The sequence below is a fragment of the Syngnathus floridae genome, chromosome 7 (assembly GCF_059516105.1).
Source record: "Syngnathus floridae isolate MCC-2025c chromosome 7, RoL_Sflo_1.0, whole genome shotgun sequence".
Taxonomy (NCBI): domain Eukaryota; kingdom Metazoa; phylum Chordata; class Actinopteri; order Syngnathiformes; family Syngnathidae; genus Syngnathus; species Syngnathus floridae.
Window position 1 is genome coordinate 5,814,502 of NC_142419.1, and position 18,975 is coordinate 5,833,476.

Genomic DNA, 18,975 nt, shown 5'->3' on the forward strand with positions numbered 1-18,975 from the left:
GAAAACGTTGCCAAATGTTAACAACCTATTTGTTTGAGCAGCCATATGTTCAGTGGTAAGGTACACTTGTATTTACAGTATAATGCAGCAAAGTTCATCATCCTCCTTACTTTGGTCCATTTAAAAGCAGTCTTGACTTTCAAGACATACGACAGATTACACACAGCATCGGCACAGGTGCATGCTTCAGGACATTTTACAGCTAGTACAGTATTTGGAACCATTCCAGCTCAGGGCTTTATTCAGCTGTGCACACTGGGATTTGACCAACATGGGCTGTCATTTCACCCTCACACTAGTGATGAAAGTATTTTGTGTATTGAGATGAATATTGCTCAATGCCAAGATGATGACATATTTCAACCGTTTTGAAGTGCAAAGTATGCATCTTTTGTTTCTGGATTCTGGTAGCTGTTAGTTTAGCATTATTAACGCTAAAACAGGGACCTATTAGCACTTCAATAGATGACTTGCTATCAAGTTCTAAAATGTATCAACTTCAACCCAAAGGTAACTTTTAGCGTTATCAAGGAGTCACTTGAAAGTGTTTTGTTGGTACCTTCCTACTTCCTGAATGCTTAACATGACAAAGCTAATATCATAAGCTTCATTCGCTGCACACTTCAGAGCTTTAGTTTAACTATAACCGTACACTCCATATTAACACAAGTTTCCCTGTTTCCATGAAATTTAAGTCCACGCTTAAGTTTATTATATAAATTAATTTTTACCTCCTTACTGGGGCATGTGCTTATAAAATTAAATGTTTTAAGATACAGGTGGCTTGCAAACAAGCATACAGCATTAGTCTAACAGCCCTCAGTTGACTCATGAACAGGAATGTGCTGCTGCGCAATGTCGGCACGTTGCCATAGAGTGCATAACAATTTTTACATACTAAACCCTGCAAGCCTTTATCAAATCTCTTAAAATGTTTTTTTTCCCCCCTCTCTCTACAAAAACACTGGATGGAAAAAATTACCAGTGCTCATTTTGATTATATTAATAATTATGTAATACATGAATTGGTTGATATTAGCCGCTTTACTGCAAAAGTCCATTCTACACTCTAAAATACTATTGAGGGGTGTGCCTTTATCAAACAACCCCATCAGTATGAATATATTTGACAGTGTTATACCTGTTTACCACACTTAAGAGTATAAGTGACAAATACATTACGGTTAATTACAATGGTATTCTTTACTAAAGCTATTTTGGTTAATGCAACATGTACTCCGATTCAACCATTAAAACAAATAAACTTTGAATTATAATTGACCACATCAGTTATCTCCCAGTCAGCTGCATAATGTGTTACAATAATACCGCTCCTGTAAATTTCTACTGTGATTAGAAGCACACACAAAGTGACTTGATGTCTGTGTTGCCCCTGATATTGTGAGTCAACAGATTTGTCATGAATATAGCGTTCTGAAACAAGCATGGCAGGAGGATCTTCGTGTAGTTGAGTAGGTTGGTCATAATTTAAGGTTGTTGTGCCTCAAATAGTGGTTTACCTCCTAAAAGTAGTTTAAAGACTTTAATATATTGTCTTCCTTGCCTTTACTCTTCCTGCACGCTCGGCGTGCAAACCAAATTTCACAATGGCAAGGCTGTTAAATCCTGTTTGTTGATATAGTATGATGTGCTGATGATATCTATAATGAAAAGAAAGTAAAATATACTGTATAAAAAAGGTGCCTGAATGGAAGTATAATATTGAAAACAAACACAATCCTATTATTTTATTTGTTGTTGCCCATTTTATTTCATGACTGTTACATTTCAAATTGTATGGTACTGTAGTGATGAATTTAACCTATTTTTGAAAAAATGGAAAGGTACAGTACACACACCCATACCCCCACGCAGCACTCTTTTTCTCTATAGTTTGTTTTTACAGTTATTGGTAACTTGTATGTATCATCCTCCACTTTGAGTTAAAAACATGGATTTGTCAATTCTATTAAAACTGGTTAAAGAGCAGACTGTTTTTCTTGGTTTCAGTGGGTTCAAAGTGTTCAAAGGTTTCCAGTGTTGAGGCAAGGCAGCAATAACTAATAAGTGAATTCCAATTTTAAAAGAAAGGCGCAGAGAGCGAAAAGAAACATCATTTGCAATCACAAGTGTTCCCTCAAAATTCAAACACCAAAGGAAAGAAAGAAAACACGTCTACAAGTTAGATGAACTGTCTTCCAGATATGAATCTGAGTCATCTCCTCTGTTCATTTAAAGCTAGTTGATAACGTCACCTGTAAAACAAACGCAATTTTTATCATTTACACGGTATGGACACCCAGTATGTGTTGCATAAGCTTTACCGAAATCACTGATTCCCCTCTTAATTACTATCACCATTTTATTTGCTTGAAATTCAATGTTAAATTTGAGTGGAACCTTCGATTGATGTCAAACATACTTTTTCCATGACACCCAATTCAGAACTAAATACATTTTAGCAACTTAACTTTGTTTTTCTCAAAGTGTGTCATATTCAGAAATGTTTAATTCCACTATATCGTACAATAAACCAGATCCATGTAACTTACTTTTACTCAGACTTGCTTTCTCGCACAGGGGGATGTGTACTCTGTCACAGCCACATCACCTGCAAATAAAATGAGATAATCCTTCAGAGATCCAGAGAGAGGAAATACAAGTTTTACAGCAGAACAATACAGCACCACACAGATAAATATAAATAAACAATACAATAAAATGATAAAAATACATACGATAAATTGTTGTATACAAGGACATTAGTAAACATGACAGGCAGACATGAACACGATTGTGACGGAAGATCTTACTTGGCTGGTAGTAGTCGTACACCTTCACCACAGCTGCTTTCAGGTTCTCAACAGGAACGTCCTGCTTCAGGGTCATGCTGTAAGACATCTTCTCATCTTTCTTCAGCTGCAAACATAAACCACATGCCACTGAATGGGGGTGCGCTTCTTTTGCTGGCTATATTGTGGGGGACTGATGGCCTCAGCAGCGGGGTGAATAGTGCGTGTGACGCGTAAATTAAAAGTAATGGAGGACAGAAAACATTGTGCATTACTTCCTGGCATATATATAGTACAGTAACATATCTTGTATAATCACTTGAATAAAGACCTCATTTTAGTATTTTCAAGCTCCTCATTATGTTTTGATGCTTGCCTTGTGTTTCAGTCTGAAAAGCTTTCTTTTTGTTTTTGTGTTTTTTCTCTCGTGTTTTTGCAGTTATTGGTAGTGTAGACATATTTAAGATAATACAACCAAAAACGACACAAAAAAGAACTGCTCAATTTGTGAAGTCCCACTCTGCTTTCAATCCAGTATAGTTTGTAGATGGAAAAACAATTTCATACCCCATCCAAGTAGATGTTGACATAACCGTCATCCAGGTCCACCCGCTTCACTGAGCGATCCTTCTTGAACTAGAGTATCACACAGTAGATTTCTATCAGTTTAGTTCAAACAATAACAGGTGACACAAATACTTGAGGGCAGAAGAAAATATACACACCAATTCCAGAGAACTTTTATCCACAATGTGTCCCGACAAGAGTTTGATGTTAATGATGACCATGTTCGTCTCATCTCTCCTGCCTTGATAACTGCAACCACAAAATTGTTTCTCTAAACTCTTGGTGATGACAAGAACCGAAAGTGGCTATTAAAAAAAGTTTCCAGGCCCCTGTTGAAAAGGCCAAGCCTTGTGGGCACTACACCGCAAGGAGCACAATTCTCACAAGAGCTCAAATGACATCTGACATCAAACACTTTTGGAAGGAATTGGTATTTTTTAAAAACATTTTTCAAATATTGTTTTATGAAGAAAAAAGAAGGTGGGAGAAATTTCTCATCTGGGGCAAAGGATCTGGTGATGGACATAGTATTCAAGAATATGGGGCAAAGGATCTGGTGATGGACATATTCAAGAATATGGACAAAATTGTTTAGGGTTGTCCAAATGATTTTTTTTTTTCAATATTGTTTATATCATTTTGAAAAAGTTGACTGGGAAGTTTAGGCGAGCATTTTAGAATGACATGCAGGACAAACAGTAGCTACTACCGGAATAATATTACATTTTTATTGCTTTTTGTCTTTTTTTGAATGAATGATTTTTTTTTTATGTGAGCACCCTTTTCTCTGGCAAAAGAAATCACAGAATTTTTTTCTGATTGTTGATAGCATAGTGGCACTTTTATACATGCAATGAGAATTGTACTATGAAAACTTAAATATTACATTTTGGAATAATATTGAATTTTGATTGCGTTTTGTCATGTTTGAAATAATCAATCTTTTTTTATGCAAGCACCCTTTACTCTGAAAAATTACAGTATTTTTTTTCTGATTGTTGATAGGATGGATAGAATGGCTCTTTTATATATGCCATGAGAAATGTACTATGAAAATTTAAATGTGTAGAGAACGTAATTTGCATGCATGTATGTATTTTGTCACCTATCTGGTTAGGAACTGTATAGTAGTATGAAGCCCCCCAGCAGCACTGAAAACTGTGGTCCCTGCCATCATTTTAAATTGCCCATTCCTAATAAAGATAAAGGTAGAAGTAAGAGTGACATGTTTTTTATTTTAAAATAATGAAAAATGAGAATTATTATTATTAGCCTTTGTTTTACCATCATTTTATTTAAATTGTCATGATACCCATTCAATAAAAAATCACGAATAATTGTCTTTACTGTAGTTATTTTTTGTGTAAATTAAGAATATTTTGTATATTATTTATATTATTATTCATATATTATATCATATTATTTGCATCATATGAGACACAAGTCTTTACTGTAAAGTCCTTTTTAGTGTAAATTAAGAATATTTTGTATATTATTTATATTATTATTTATATATTATGTAATATTATTTGTATCATATGAGACACAAGATACATTTATTATACATTGATCAATAACTGGGCTCGAAATGCATTATTTTATGCGTAAATCCTAGGACTATTATACAAAACGTTCAATGTTAAGGCAGAGACGGACACACAAACACACTTACCTAACATGGACAAAGAGGATGAGCTGCAACCTGCTGGGGTTGCACTTTGAAATGGCATTAGCAGAGATGGAGAAGGCAGAAAAGTCGGGCGGAGGCGGGATATTGTAATGCATGGCGATCTGGAAGGAGACAGGAGCAACTTCCTCTTGAAGTACACTTTCATCTCATAAAAATAAGTTTAAACTCGACAATCAAAATCAGGGCTGTTGTAGGAATCAAATTACTACATGTACCGCAGCAATATGGTCGACGTGTACTAAATAACCTGAAGTCAGCCAAAGCTCAGATTTTTGAGCCTCAAGAGGGAACGGCGAGTGCTTGGATAAATTGCTCGAGTTGACAAAACATTCTTTGAAAGCTTGAAAGAAGTTATGATTGGGGTTACGTTTACGGGGTTAGGCTTGGGAACCCAATGAATGACCTGCTGGGATTCAACAGTAAAATGCAAATGACCGACCGTATTTGCATGCGGAAGGTAGCCCTGTCTAAAAGGTTGATATGTAATACCTGTGCCAGAACACAGCCTGCTCCCTCGGCTTTAATGGTGTATTCCCCGGGGACTTCGCTCAGTTTTTCCTCTTGGTACAGGAGCCGATTGCTCTGGTCCACTATGAACTCCTTGTTCAGACCTCCTAATGATGTCACCGTCACTACAGTCTTGCCCTCAACGCTGTAAGTGGCAGCACCGTATTTCGCCAGCGCCTGGAGGGCCACCACTGTGTCCTGAGGAACACAGGAGGATATAGAGTCAATAAGTCTGGCCAGATGGTAGAAAATTCTCCCAATCCTGCTTACAGCTTTGCCTACCTGTGTGGAGGAGAAGCCTCCGAATGTATTTTGCTGCTGTGTGAGCCAGCGCACGATGCCAATGCTATAGTCCAGACCAAAACCTGGCAGTGTAGGCCCGGAGAGCAGCGCCAGCAGCACATAGGAGGTGATCTCCACTTCCAGAGAATCCAGTCCTTTCCCAGAGGTTTCCTCCCGCTTCCAGTGGCGGGTTCCCTCTGTCGCAAAAACACTTCAATCAAAATGCATCACGGAAATGACAGGTTGAGGTAACCAACTAGGAATGAAGTTGATTTAAATAAAAGCTACAAATCAAAAACTTGTGATCTTAGAAAACTCAGATTTGAAAGATATTGCTAGAGCTATATCCATGTTCATGATGGTGAATTTACAGTGGGGTAAATGCATGTCGTCAGCTGTTTCTATACAACAAAAATGTCACAAGATTTGAAAATGATCAAAGATTGTATCCTGCACCTATTGTGCTGGACTGCTGGTGCAAGTAGGTGATGAGTTTGTCTCTCATTTCCTTGTCCCTAGCGAGGGTGAATGTGTAGGACATCAGCGCCGTGGTGTACAAATTGTCTATCGCGCCGGCTGCCTCCTTCAGACAGCCCAGACACTTCTGGATCACAGGATCCTGTTAGAAAACAAACACACAAATATAAGGGATCTAAAATTCTCAATAAAGAACTCACAAAATAACGACGCGATGGATCTTTTTGGGTGAGCACCTAAATTGGAAGACTTTGCTTCATAACCTTTTCAGACATGGGCAGCTTACAAAAGAGAAAATACGATATTTGGTTGTCACCTTGATAGGTGGGAAAGATTTTCCCAGTTCGTCCTACTTGTATAACACCTCTTTGTAACTTGCACAGAGAAAGCACATGATTTTTGTCTCTGCCGGTTAACATTTTGGCACGTGCTCCATTATTTACACACGCCAAGGAAGCTGCAAACATTCTCATAACGCAAACCCAAAGGCTAAAGCTTACCAATTAAGATGCCAATACTATCGCCTTAAAAGCTTTTATTTTGAAATAGGCCTGCACGGCTTACCTTGACAGACTTTTACTGCCATTACATAATTGCTAACAACATCATCACAATACCACCATTATTCAATCACTGGTTTAAGACGCTAAGAAACTGCAAGTTAAGTCATTCTGTAAAATGGCACAAGTCTCTGATGTTCGCAAATAAGTGATGTCTCGCAATGTGAACGAGATTTGCTGTGAATTCAAATATATTAGAACGTATCAAAGTCTGAAAAGGACAAATGCATTTCTATATTAATTCATTCATTTATTTAATCTATTGAGTATTTATAGCCTATTCGTATATATTTATTTCATAAATAATTCAAGGATCTGCTGTTACCCACTGCCTAATTTATCTGGCAACCGTCACTCAAGGGGAATACCAAAACTTCTTTTTTCCACTTAAGTTCTGTCACTTAAGGCCTGAACCTATTTTAACAATCCCTGCAAACTTTAGGATTTACAGTGAGGCATACAGAAAATATACATACAAAATCAGTCGTCCGTTTGTTTGGGAGCCAAACTTTTCAAAGTTCATTGACTCATACATGTGCAGATACATTATGCAAGTTGCATATTGTCTGGCGGGCTTAACCAAGGAGTCGCTAGGTAGAATCATAGCACGCAACGTGGGATTAACACGCAAACATATCCACTTATATTCACATATTTAAAATGACGAGGTTGGCAATCAACTGCAAAATAAGAGTGACGTCTGACTCACTTTAATCTCTGTGTCCAGTTCCAACAGGGCGGCAACGACGTAAGCCGTCAGGGTCACGTCGTCACTTACTCCTCCCTGAAGGGACATTAAAAAATGCATTCATTTTATACTTTTTATCCTGGTTCCGTGACACTAAATTAGCAGGCATGGCATCATCACCTTCATGCCATTGTGGAAGAGTTTCCCCACAGATCTGATGCAGCCATCACGCCCCTGGTTTGAGTACAACCACTTTTTGGCATCCAAGATGTGCTTGGGATCAACAAAGATGTAAGGCCTCGCTCCACCAAATGACTTCATCACAAAGGAGGTCAGCCTAGACAGAGACACACACACACTTTTAAAAACAAATCAAAGCACAGCGTCCCTGTGGTGATAGCCCCAAAATGAACCCAGCTATAGGACAATTACGTAACGATCTTGTGTGTAATATGAAGCCTCTGGGCTACAAGAGAGTCCAGCTGAATCAGACAGAGGGGCAGCAACACTATTGAGTGCAAATGAAAATGTTTACATCTCAGTAGCACAAAACCTCATGGCTGAAAATCATTACATTTGGACTACTAAATACAGAAATTGCATCTTGATGGGCAGCTGTCAGCCATGCATGCCTTTGGTTCCAGTTTGTAAAACAGTCACAGGAGGGTTTGCTCTGTTATTTGCTTTCAGTGTTAGGGTTGATAGATTATTTTGATCGTATGATTATGTTGGAATGTAGACTATAATGATTCTCGGGGACCAATTCAAGATGAGGAAACTGCAGCTCAACCTCCTTGAAGACACTGCCAGGACAATCGAGGGCACCTCCGACATCCATTTTTTCATTGATTTTCATATTATGTATTATTTGTGCCCTCTCTGCATCCATTACAACCTGGTGATCCTGAAAGGGGGATCCTTCCATCCGTGGTCCCTTCTCAAGGTTTCTCATTTTCCCCTGGCAGGGTTTTTTTGAGTTTTTCCTTGCCCTTTTGGGCGCTTAAGATCAGGGGATGCTTTGAGAATAATTGTAAATTTTTGTCTATGTGAAGCCCTTTGAGACTGTTTGTGATTTAGGGCTATACAAATAAATACACTTGATTAACCAAACTTGTCCTGTTCTCACAGCGCAGTAAAATAAAGTGTTTGCATCCTCTGCACTGGTTGACCAGCGGCAGAAGAAGCAATAAAAGTTGTTCTGTTTACATTAGATCGTAAAACACCCCCTGCTCTGATCTCACCAGACGCCGGGTGTTCACCAAACCTGTCACCCCCACCCTGCTTTGTCTCAATAAATATGCTCTTACAAGAGACCAAAGGCAGACTGCGTTTGAACATCTCTGTATGCTACAGTGACGAACGTTTTCTCCATTTGCAAGTGCTAAAAGGGCATACTGTCTCCCGTGTGGTTCTTGCAAATAAGTTAGAGTGAGCACCACTCTAACACACAGTACTCAAAACTCTTTCCACTACTTAGGCACCCCACTAAAAGTAATCCTTCAAAACTGTTGAAACAAACCACCATCACTGCTTTCCTACAGACCAGGTGTTTCCAGACTCGTCGCTTTCCCCAAAGGCGCTGTAGGAGCCATCGGCATGCTTGAAGGTGAGCTCTCTTTGGTATCCTGGAGTACAGACGTACAAACGCACCCATCACATTCTGTATTGCAACCGGGGACAACGCACTCACACTATATTGTTGCTCGCAACTCTATTTCGTCAATGAGGTCCGTTTGTTTCACTTGCACAGAATTCTGTTTCTCATGTGGATTTAAAATAATAGTAACTGTGGTTACCAATCTTTAAAATTGTACAGTTTGTCCAAAATACAGCAGTTCTCAAACTTCTTACAAGTACCACCACCAAAAAATACTACTATTACATGTATTTGTAATGACTAGAGGTCATTTTACAAATTCATTAAACTAACAACCTTCTATTGTCTTTTATCATCAAGTTTGATGATAAAAATGAGGTTATATTTTACTGTCCTATTTTATTATCAATTTTTGATAGTCTTGTTTTACGAGTCCCTCTTCAATGTTAGGAATGTTGACTCACCGCTCTCGAGAAAGCGTGTTGCCTTGTCTTGAATCTCAGCAGTCAGTTGGCCTGTGTTTTTCAGGTAAGTGAGAATGTAAATGTCGGGCGCAAAGTACAACATGTTCTGCTCCCCGCAGCCATATGGCATTGCCAGGAGTTGGTCCAGGTTCTTAATGGCTCGGCCCATCAGGTCACCTTTGGTCAAATAGTAGCATTAAGGAGGTTTCGAGTATGAAGAAGTGCTATGAACATGCAGACTGACTCCAAGAGTGTAAACAACAGATATTTTTACCAAGTACGGAGACGGTGGCTCTTTCAGATCCAACAACAAACACCTCTGGCAACTCAAGAGAGATTTTCTTTTCCACCGGTCTTTCTGGTAACAAAAAGTATACAACGAGAGCGAATTTACATAAAACACATACATCATTTGCATATAACTCAGACTGCCCAGGTTGTACTTTAGTACGAAATTCCTATAAACGAATGTCATGGAAACTATAAGAATCAATCTCCAACGTGAACATTTTGACAATTTAAAATCCCACTTTCAAAGTACAGGACTACTTTCACATGGTTGTTCAGTTTTTAAGCAGCTCTGATGTCAACTACGAAAGTAAAGATAGTAATATTATTTTAAAAAGTTCAACAAGTATCTGACATTAAGCTTGGACATAAGGTTTCCTTAAGATCTAAAATTTCCTATTGATCCACAAAAGACAAGATTAAAAATTACAATCGGATTTGATAAAACCATTTTAAACCTAGATCATAACAAACCTTATTTTTGGTATTATGTGAAGAAAATGACAGCTACCAAACCATATTAATCTGTCAAATTCATGTGGGTGCGACAAAAAGCTCCAAAACTGTGTACAAGAAGACTTTCCAAGCAAGTTCTAGATGTAAAAACGTACCTGCAGGACAGAGGAGTGCGTTGTGACTGACGGACTGAGGCGTTCCTTCCGCCTACAAAAGCAACAAACATGGAAAATGTTCAACTTGAATGAATTACTCAATGCGACGAGGCAGAGACCCCCCCAAAATTCACATCATAGATTTGAACATTGTGTGACTTTGGAGTTCATCTGTGTTGAATTCGATTATGCATTGTGTTTATAAAACTGACAACAAGCAAGCCCAATATTCAGGGAAGGATCCCGTCAGCCTGGTGCCTTGAAAGTGTCATCACTTCAACCCAATTACACAATTAGAAATGACAATCACATCTGCTGCTGATATGTCCACATTGACATGTCCAATAAATTGCATGTGACCAGTACTGACCTCCACCAGCAGGCGGCGGATGACAGTGTCAATACGGCCCACTTCAGGAACAGAAGCCACCTCATTGCCACATTGCATGTTTGTCTTCAGGGCCTCTGCGCTCACCTTCACATCGACCTTGCCTGTATGCAAGCAGTGACCACATATTCAGTCAAGAAATCAATTACCGATCTGAAAATTTGAATGGTATGACACTAAAAAAATATTTCCTGATGATCACAACATTCAAAGTGAGATAAAGAAGGCAAAACATTTTGAAGTGAAGTATGTTTTTTACCAAGGGTAGTTGGGGTGACAATCCAAGAGAAAGTTCTGCTCTCCTCACTGCATAGACACATGGTGTATTGGCAGTCGTCACAGTCTCTGAAAGTATATGTGTCGGACTCGGCCAGTATAACTTTCACCTGCAGACACACAAAGCAATATGTCAGTAAGCAAACCATTACAAAAGAATGCATGCATTTCTTCAGAAAAATCTGACCGCTCCTTGCAAGTGTGTGTGTGTGTGTGTGTGTGTGTGTGTGTGTGTGTGTGTGTGTGTGTGTGCTTGTGTGGGTGTGGGTGTGGGTCGGAGGGGGATCAGTTAAAATTCAGTCATAGCACAAATTAAGACCATTAATCCTCGGGCCTGGCAGCACAGTAGCACACAGGTTAGCATGTCTTACCTGATGGTTGTTTAATGAGTCATTGATATTTACCATGATGCATTTGGAGAGATAGTTGAAGACAGTGGCCTTTAGAGTAAACACCTCCCAACGGATAACAGAGTAGGGCAGCGTCAGACTGACAAAGAATGGCTGGAAGGCAACCAGCGCAGTGGTGGGCGCCACACCGAAGCCCACAGAGGAGACGCAGAAAGCTCCAGCGGCCCACTTGGTGATGGAGTCTGGGACCGTCTTCTCCACATTCACGGTACCCTTGTTCCTATACACATGCACGCCAGGCCAAATAACAGGTTGCTTTGAGCTCAAACAGCAATTTTGAAAATCTGCCATGAAAATTCATGTACCCAACAGAAACTAGGTCCCAGATCCACGTTTCGGGGAAGAACGTCCTAATGGTCTCCGACGGCTCTTCCTCAATGTTCTCCACGTCATCGGAGTCTAGCACCTCATTGGTGGACATTGCAACTGCATCCTCTAAAATTTCACCTATAAGGGCAGAAAAATGTTACCTTTGACAGGAATCAACTTTATTCAGCTGCCACAGCCCAGTGATTGTCATTACATTGGGATCAACAGAGGATAGTATCATTGATAAATGCAGAAATCACCTGGTTTTCGCATGGGGGTTATTTATTTGGGCTTTTTTTTTTTTTTTACTAAAAAGTAGTGGTTTTTCAATTGGAAGGAATGAAAGCTAATACTGCAAAGTCACAATATAGTGTGGGATTAAGGCATATACTGTAGTAAACCCACCTCTATTGAAAATGGAATATCTGTATTGGCAGTCATAGGGTTTCATCACATCAGAATTTGTCACAAGCTTGACTCCAATCTCCTGAAATAGAGAGATACATTTGTCGTAAAATGTTCATCTCATCAAAGCACGCCTTTATGGAGATTGTTTTGTTTGGGATGAAAAGTCATGTTGGAACGGAAATGAACATTCGTCAACCCCATTGTTTCATTTCCCAAAACATCCTATACAGAAATACATCTTTATTGATTAACCAATGAGTACGGGCTGTGTCTCAGCAATTGGGTCTGGTTTTGACTTCAAAGACAAGTCCAAAGCCGTACTTTAAAGATGCTGTAAATGTCATCCATCTGAGTTGTTGGTCCAAAGAAAAGCGAGCGCTTGGTCCTCCGTTCCACAAACATCTTAGGTTCAAGCAATGGCACGGGCCCAGGGAAGCAGGGATATTGATGAAAGTCTTCAATCTCATATCTGTACCCTGACAACTTCTGCAGAGGCAGCTGATTGTACACCTACACAGAGTTAAACACAACAATGAACTTTTTCTGACTGCACACCTACACAGACAGTTTTTTTTTGTGGGGTAGTGTTGTGAATGACTGATTTCATTTGAAACCATTACATTTCTAATTTTGAGGAGCAAGTTGTTTGTGGGTTAATCCCAGAGAGGGCAGCAAAGTGGATAGTCATCCTCTCGTCTTGGGTGCGAGTACAGTCTCCAGCCTCCCTGTGTGGACTTTGCATGTTTTCCCCATACCTGTATGGATTTTCTCTCAGTACTTGGGTTTTCTCCCACATTTCAAAAACATGCATGATTGGTTGAGTGAACATTTTAAACCAGGGGTCACCAACACGTTGCCCGCGGGCACCAGGTCGCCCGTGAGGACCGCATGAGTTGCCCGCAGGACTGTTCTAAAATTAGTTCAAATAGCGGCACTTGTCAGTGAGCTGCATCTATTTCTTTTACTGTCAAACCTCGGGTTTCGAACAAAAGGATCTTACATAGTCAACAGTCAGTTCCGTCTCTGGCTGCAGCAAGAGGATGCTCTGGTCAATGGCTCGAACAGAGCACAAAGAGCCAGGCTGAGCCTGCAGTTTCAATGTGGTTTTCTCTGCTGGAAGCTGCTGGAGGGACGAAAACTGAACAGAAACCTGCACAGAGGACAACAGTGGCGATAAATCCAGTTCTCAAATGATCTCTAGATAATTTACGATGTTAATTTCATTCCGACTCAATTATGCGTCATTTTGTGTACCATATGTGAAAACATGAATTACCTTGTTCTTGAGGCAGAGCTGGATGGGGAAGTCGTAGCTGTCTGCCACAACCTCACCACCAGGCAACACAGTATAAACTACAACCTGTGCAAATGGTGCCAAGTCGATCACTTGATGGAGGGGTATGATCAGTTCTCCTTTGTTCACTGACAGAGAGAGGAACAAGACGTCACAATAATGTTTCATGCAGGAATTTTTTTTTTTCTTGTATTTGTCTTGATTTGATGAAACTATATTAGAAAGTATGTTTGACCGACAAACACATCCAATCAATGGACTACGACCAAGCATTTCTGTCTACTATTTAACGACATAATCACGCTTAAAATACAGATAACAAAATCACTCTTCACAAAAAGGGTGTCGATGTACTTTTTTCTCAACATTTTTAACTAACTTCTGCACAGGGGCTTTTCAACCGGGATAGAGGGTTGTGGGGCATCCCAAAATCCCCTCATTTATTTGCCTTTTTTTCCCAACAGAAATCTGTGATGTATCAGTTTTTCAAAATTAAATGATATAAAAACAGTACGTATATCAATGGTTCTCAAGCTGTTTAGACCAAGTATCACATAGCTCCCCAATTTCCATCATGATTCCCATTATAATACAGTAGTCTAGTAGGCCCAAGGGTTCATCAAGAAACAAGACAGGTTTTATTCCTAAAAAGTGTATTTACTGTTATTCAAACCACTGTAGCGTTATGAAAAGAACGTTAACAATGCACTTAATTGTCAGAATATAGGTTGCATACCACCAGAGGGAGCCCAGGAAGCACTCGTGGTGCAAATACCACACTTTCAGAACTGCAATATAAAAGTGCTTGATGGATTGGGTTCGTGTTAAATAATTTTTGTGCGTGGCCCTCAGAACCACAAGTTTGGACAACCTGAATTGAGAGTTGTTGATGAATCTTCCACATGCAGACCTCGTGACAATCCAAGCAAGCACAATTGAAAAGGTTCAAATGGAAACAGATTACCTGTACCCACTGTAACAGCCACCGGGAGACGACCATGCTGCACAATCACTCCTTTGGACATCACCTAAGAAGAACAAAGAATCAAGTGTGACTTAACCCACACAGACTTGTATATTCTGTGTGCTTCTTACACAGCGCTAGAGTTGCTAGTTCAGACAAACAAGGGTTGCCAACACTGACAACAAGCAGCACTCACCAAGTAAAAAAAGTCAAGGGACAGCTGTCCCTTGTTGAGCTCCTCTCCCTGGATGATGTAGCGAGCTCGTACCTCTGCATCTTTGTTACAGGCGATCTCGTTGACCTGAACGAGCTTCAGAAAACTACTACTCTTTGAGTAGAAAGCAGAAACATAATGATAGGCCGCCCTGTACTCTGGTTTGCGCAAATCTGGAACATACTGCTCATCATCGACCAGTTTGGACTTGGCCTGTTAACACACAAACAAGACAATGCTGGAATTATGAGATAGTGGCAACTTTGAATTTAAGATTGGCTGTGTCACCTCGGCACTTGTGTCATTTGGTGACGTTGCATATAATGGAGAATCCAAATGTGCAGAAGCTTTCACACTGAGACATGCGAATACAGTATATGTAGTATATTGTGTGTTAGTTACAATAATACTTAACGATATTTGTCATTTCCTATCTCCTTGTGGATAAAATTGTGTGTCGAAAATGTAATTGGCCAGGCACGGTTTCATGACTTTTTTTCTCTAAAGGGTGGCTCGACCCTTATGTATGTACATAGTGGGACTGACTGAGGAGACAGATTTCGACTATAATGTAGGACTGGGCTCTCCGTCGCTCTCTTCCTAAAAACAACACATAATCACAAACCTGAAGATTCACATCACCCTTCCAGTTGCTGGTGTCCAGTGAAAATGAGGCCAGGCCATTTATGTCTGTGGTGAGCTTTAAAGTGACAAACACCCGGCTTAATAAATACACAGGCTCATTGGCCACGGGTTTATTATCTGGACCAGTCATTTTGACCTGCAAAAAGATGAATCAGAACAAAATGGTTAGCTCGTTAAGATTTTAAAACAGTCACTAAAATAGGCTACAAAATGAAAAGGATCACATTATGCATGTCAACGATCCAATATTAGTGGTGTGGTCAAGTTTGGTTTGGTGTGGTTACAACAAAGTATGTTGGTTCAGTGAGCAGTATCTTGGCTAATGTATACCAGGAGACCTTGTTGAGCTAACACAAAAAGCGACAATTACAGCGCCATTATCTTAACTTAAATTCACTAGCTCCTCTACAAACTCACCACAATCATGTATAACTGAACAATTAAATTCCTGATTATTGCCTCTATGTAAATTGGACAAAGCAAAACTAAACTAGAATCAATTTCAATCGCAATAATTGACCTCATAGGCCAGTAAAAATACAAATATACAATATTTTCAACGGTTTCCCCGGAAAAAAAGATATTAAGATATTTGAGCTATTTCAAAGATAGCACATCTACACTGTCGTTTGGATGAAGTCGTAAATTATCAAAACTTTAACCTAATAAAAAAAAAAAAAAAATGAAACGAATGGACAAATGCTGTGACTTTTCTTCTTGGAGGTGCTTTGCCAGAACACTATCTTTACATTTTGCTCACCAAGAAACAAGAATGCTCGAATCATTAGATCATTAGATCTATCATTACAACCAATCCATTAAAGTTTAATGGATTGGTTCATTTGATGATCTACTAATATGCACCTCCAAACATTTTGAAGTGAACAAAATGTCATTTGTCACCAGCCTCAGAGCATGCTTTTAAATCAAAATCAAGTTGAATCATCCTAGAGCAGCAAGGCCAACAAGCATTGAGCAGGCACCAGACAGCAAAGTCAAACCTTTAAAATGAAAGCTTAAGGGTTCCACTTCAATTACATTGTAATTACCGTCATTCCAATTGCAATATTTTCTGTAAAGTCCATATAGCTCTTGACTTAACTGTACGTCAAGCTCTTTTGAGTGTGATTTGTCAATTGGCTCATTGGTTGGACATGGCTTCATAAGTCAACAGAACTGACTTACCTTTCCCTGAAATAGGATGCCGGGCTTGAACGTTTGAGGGACATCTTCAAAAGTGAGCCCTCTGATAATGGCACTGAAGCTTGCCTGCCCTGTACCTTGCAGGATCACCCCTAAATGGGATGAATAGGAATTTTAACTACCGTAATTTCCGGAATATAAGTCGCGTTTTTTTCATAGTTTGGGTGGGGGGGGGCGACTTATACTCAGGAGCGACTTATATATGGGTTTTTTTCACAAATTTTTACTTGATCATTAAGACATCACTTAAAAGTATAGTTGACCACTTCCCATGTTATTTTTAGTATAGTTGATCACTTAACATGCTTTTATATCTTTATCTTGAACATATTCAAAACATAAAAAATAGAGAAAACATCAAATAAAGCAATTAACACTTTAAAGCACCATATCCAAGTCCACTGTCTGTTTGCTCCTCTTATATTTATTATTATTATTTATCATTATTTGTTTATTTATCATTTATTCAACACTCTTATTTATTCATTGTTTATGCCTTCTTGGTTTTTTTTTGTGTTGCTTGTATGCATATGTGTACTATCTCACCGAGGGATACTGGGAACGTAATTTCAATCTCTTTGTGTGTCTTGGTATATGAAAAAAAATCGACAATAAAGCAGACTTTGTCTTTGATAAAACAACCAAATAAACAAAACAAAAAACTACATCTGAAAAAAATTATATTTTCAGACGAAACTGGATGAGGGCGCTTTAAATTTCACCGTTGGCCGTGACTCATCAACTGGGTGGCCTTAAGAAAAATGGCACCAAAAAGAAAGTCATATTCTGCAAGTTACAAACTTCAAGTTCTAAAATATGCAGCTGAAAACAGTCATCGAGCAGCAGAAAGAAAGTTTGGAGAACCGTGATGTACCAATGGATTACTATTTCAAGTGACATCAGTGGCACCGCGCAACGCGACCCACGTAAGGACTACCGGCATCATTAGCGGTGATCATTTCTAAGTGACACGGAGGACAAAGAGTTTAAAGGAATTAAGGATTTGGAGTGACATAGAAGGTTTGAAAAACTATTATGGCTTTTACGCACGCCCGGTCCTACTCTACTGAGTCGGGGGCCGGCGCTCGGCCGAGTGGCTGTCCGCGAACGGTGCATGGGGCTCGGACATGGCCATTACGCACGCCCGGTCCTCTGCCATGGAGCTCTCGTGTCTGGAAGTCCACGCCGCCACACGCTTGGAAGTTTGTTTTGTGGAATAAAGAGCCGTTTACCAAACCCACGTCTATCCTTGTACTTTGTTAACGCTACAATATAGTTATATACTAGATCTGTGGAATAAAGACGAGGCTGACGTCAGGGCGCACGCGCGGCGACGTTGACAAAGGACGAGGAATTTGATCGATGGATTTAATGGATTTAAAGTGCACGGATGGTTTGATAATATTATTGCTTATATTATAGTTATTTGAAATATAGTTTATCTATCGTTATATGAGCCTGTGGAATATTTTGAAGTGCAAGCGCCCTCAGCCGCGCACAGCCATTGTTGACAAAGAACGATCGATGGATTTAATGAATTGGAGTGACACCAATGGTTTTATAAACATGTTATTTATGTAATGGTTGTCCTAAATCACTCTATATGTTACGTCAGGCCCGTTCTCAGCTCCTCATTTGTGTTTGTCACGTTAGCATACCTATCGTTTAGCCTGTTGCTATCGTATCGAATGATCGATGTATTTAATGAATTGGAGTGACACCGATGGTTTTATAAACATGTTATTCATGTAATAGTTGTCCTTAATCACTCTATATGTTACGTCAGGCCCGTTCTCAGCTCTTTGTTTGTGTTTGTCACGTTAGCATACCTATCGTATAGCCTGTTGTTGCTATCGTTTAGCCTGTTGTTGCTTGTTCATGACTGTTTTTGGTGTGGGATTTTGTCGAATAAATTGCGCCCAAAATGCGACTTATACTCCGGAGCGACTTATATATGTTTTTTTTCACTTTTTGGAGCATTTTATGGCTGGTGCGACTTATACTCCGGAAAATACGGTAGGTATCAAGTCACATAGGTAATATAAAGTGAGCTGAGAAGTGAGAAGTGTGCTTATTGGCCCCGCAGTGTGACAAGCAAAACATTTCTCCAGCTTACCGGTGCCGTGCTCCTCCACGTCAGAGGTCACCACAAAACTATCAGCATAATGGTACTCGTTGAGGGCAAAATCTGCCAGGCTCACTATTTGGGTAGCACAGCCACTTCGATCAGTCTGGAAGAGTGTCACTTTTAGACCAATGCAGTTCATAGATTTACATGAAGGAACAGACAATTGTGGTTTTATATCCGCTACTCACCGTCAGTTGATATGTCTTGCAGATG

At 39.6% G+C, this 18,975-nt stretch overlaps 1 protein-coding gene across 1 annotated transcript; it reads right to left on the reverse strand.

Annotated features, from left to right (window-relative positions):
- Window positions 1–1,743: 1,743 nt before the first annotated feature.
- LOC148394873 (alpha-2-macroglobulin-like protein 1) lies at window positions 1,744–18,901 on the reverse strand. The gene is made up of 28 exons (XM_088381359.1): window positions 18,751–18,901; window positions 16,617–16,726; window positions 15,412–15,567; window positions 14,769–14,999; window positions 14,573–14,636; window positions 13,591–13,736; window positions 13,315–13,464; window positions 12,636–12,824; window positions 12,312–12,393; window positions 11,903–12,044; window positions 11,592–11,817; window positions 11,171–11,297; window positions 10,894–11,015; window positions 10,524–10,575; window positions 9,899–9,982; window positions 9,625–9,801; window positions 9,107–9,188; window positions 7,744–7,900; window positions 7,585–7,659; window positions 6,295–6,457; window positions 5,839–6,035; window positions 5,539–5,754; window positions 5,032–5,150; window positions 3,518–3,608; window positions 3,360–3,428; window positions 2,814–2,919; window positions 2,553–2,611; window positions 1,744–2,255 (listed from the first exon to the last, which is right to left on the reverse strand). Exons 1-27 carry the CDS (start codon window positions 18,899–18,901, stop codon window positions 2,559–2,561), a joined length of 3,537 nt encoding a protein of 1,178 aa, XP_088237485.1. The 3' UTR covers window positions 1,744–2,255; window positions 2,553–2,558.
- Between the last annotated feature and the right edge of the window lie 74 nt (window positions 18,902–18,975).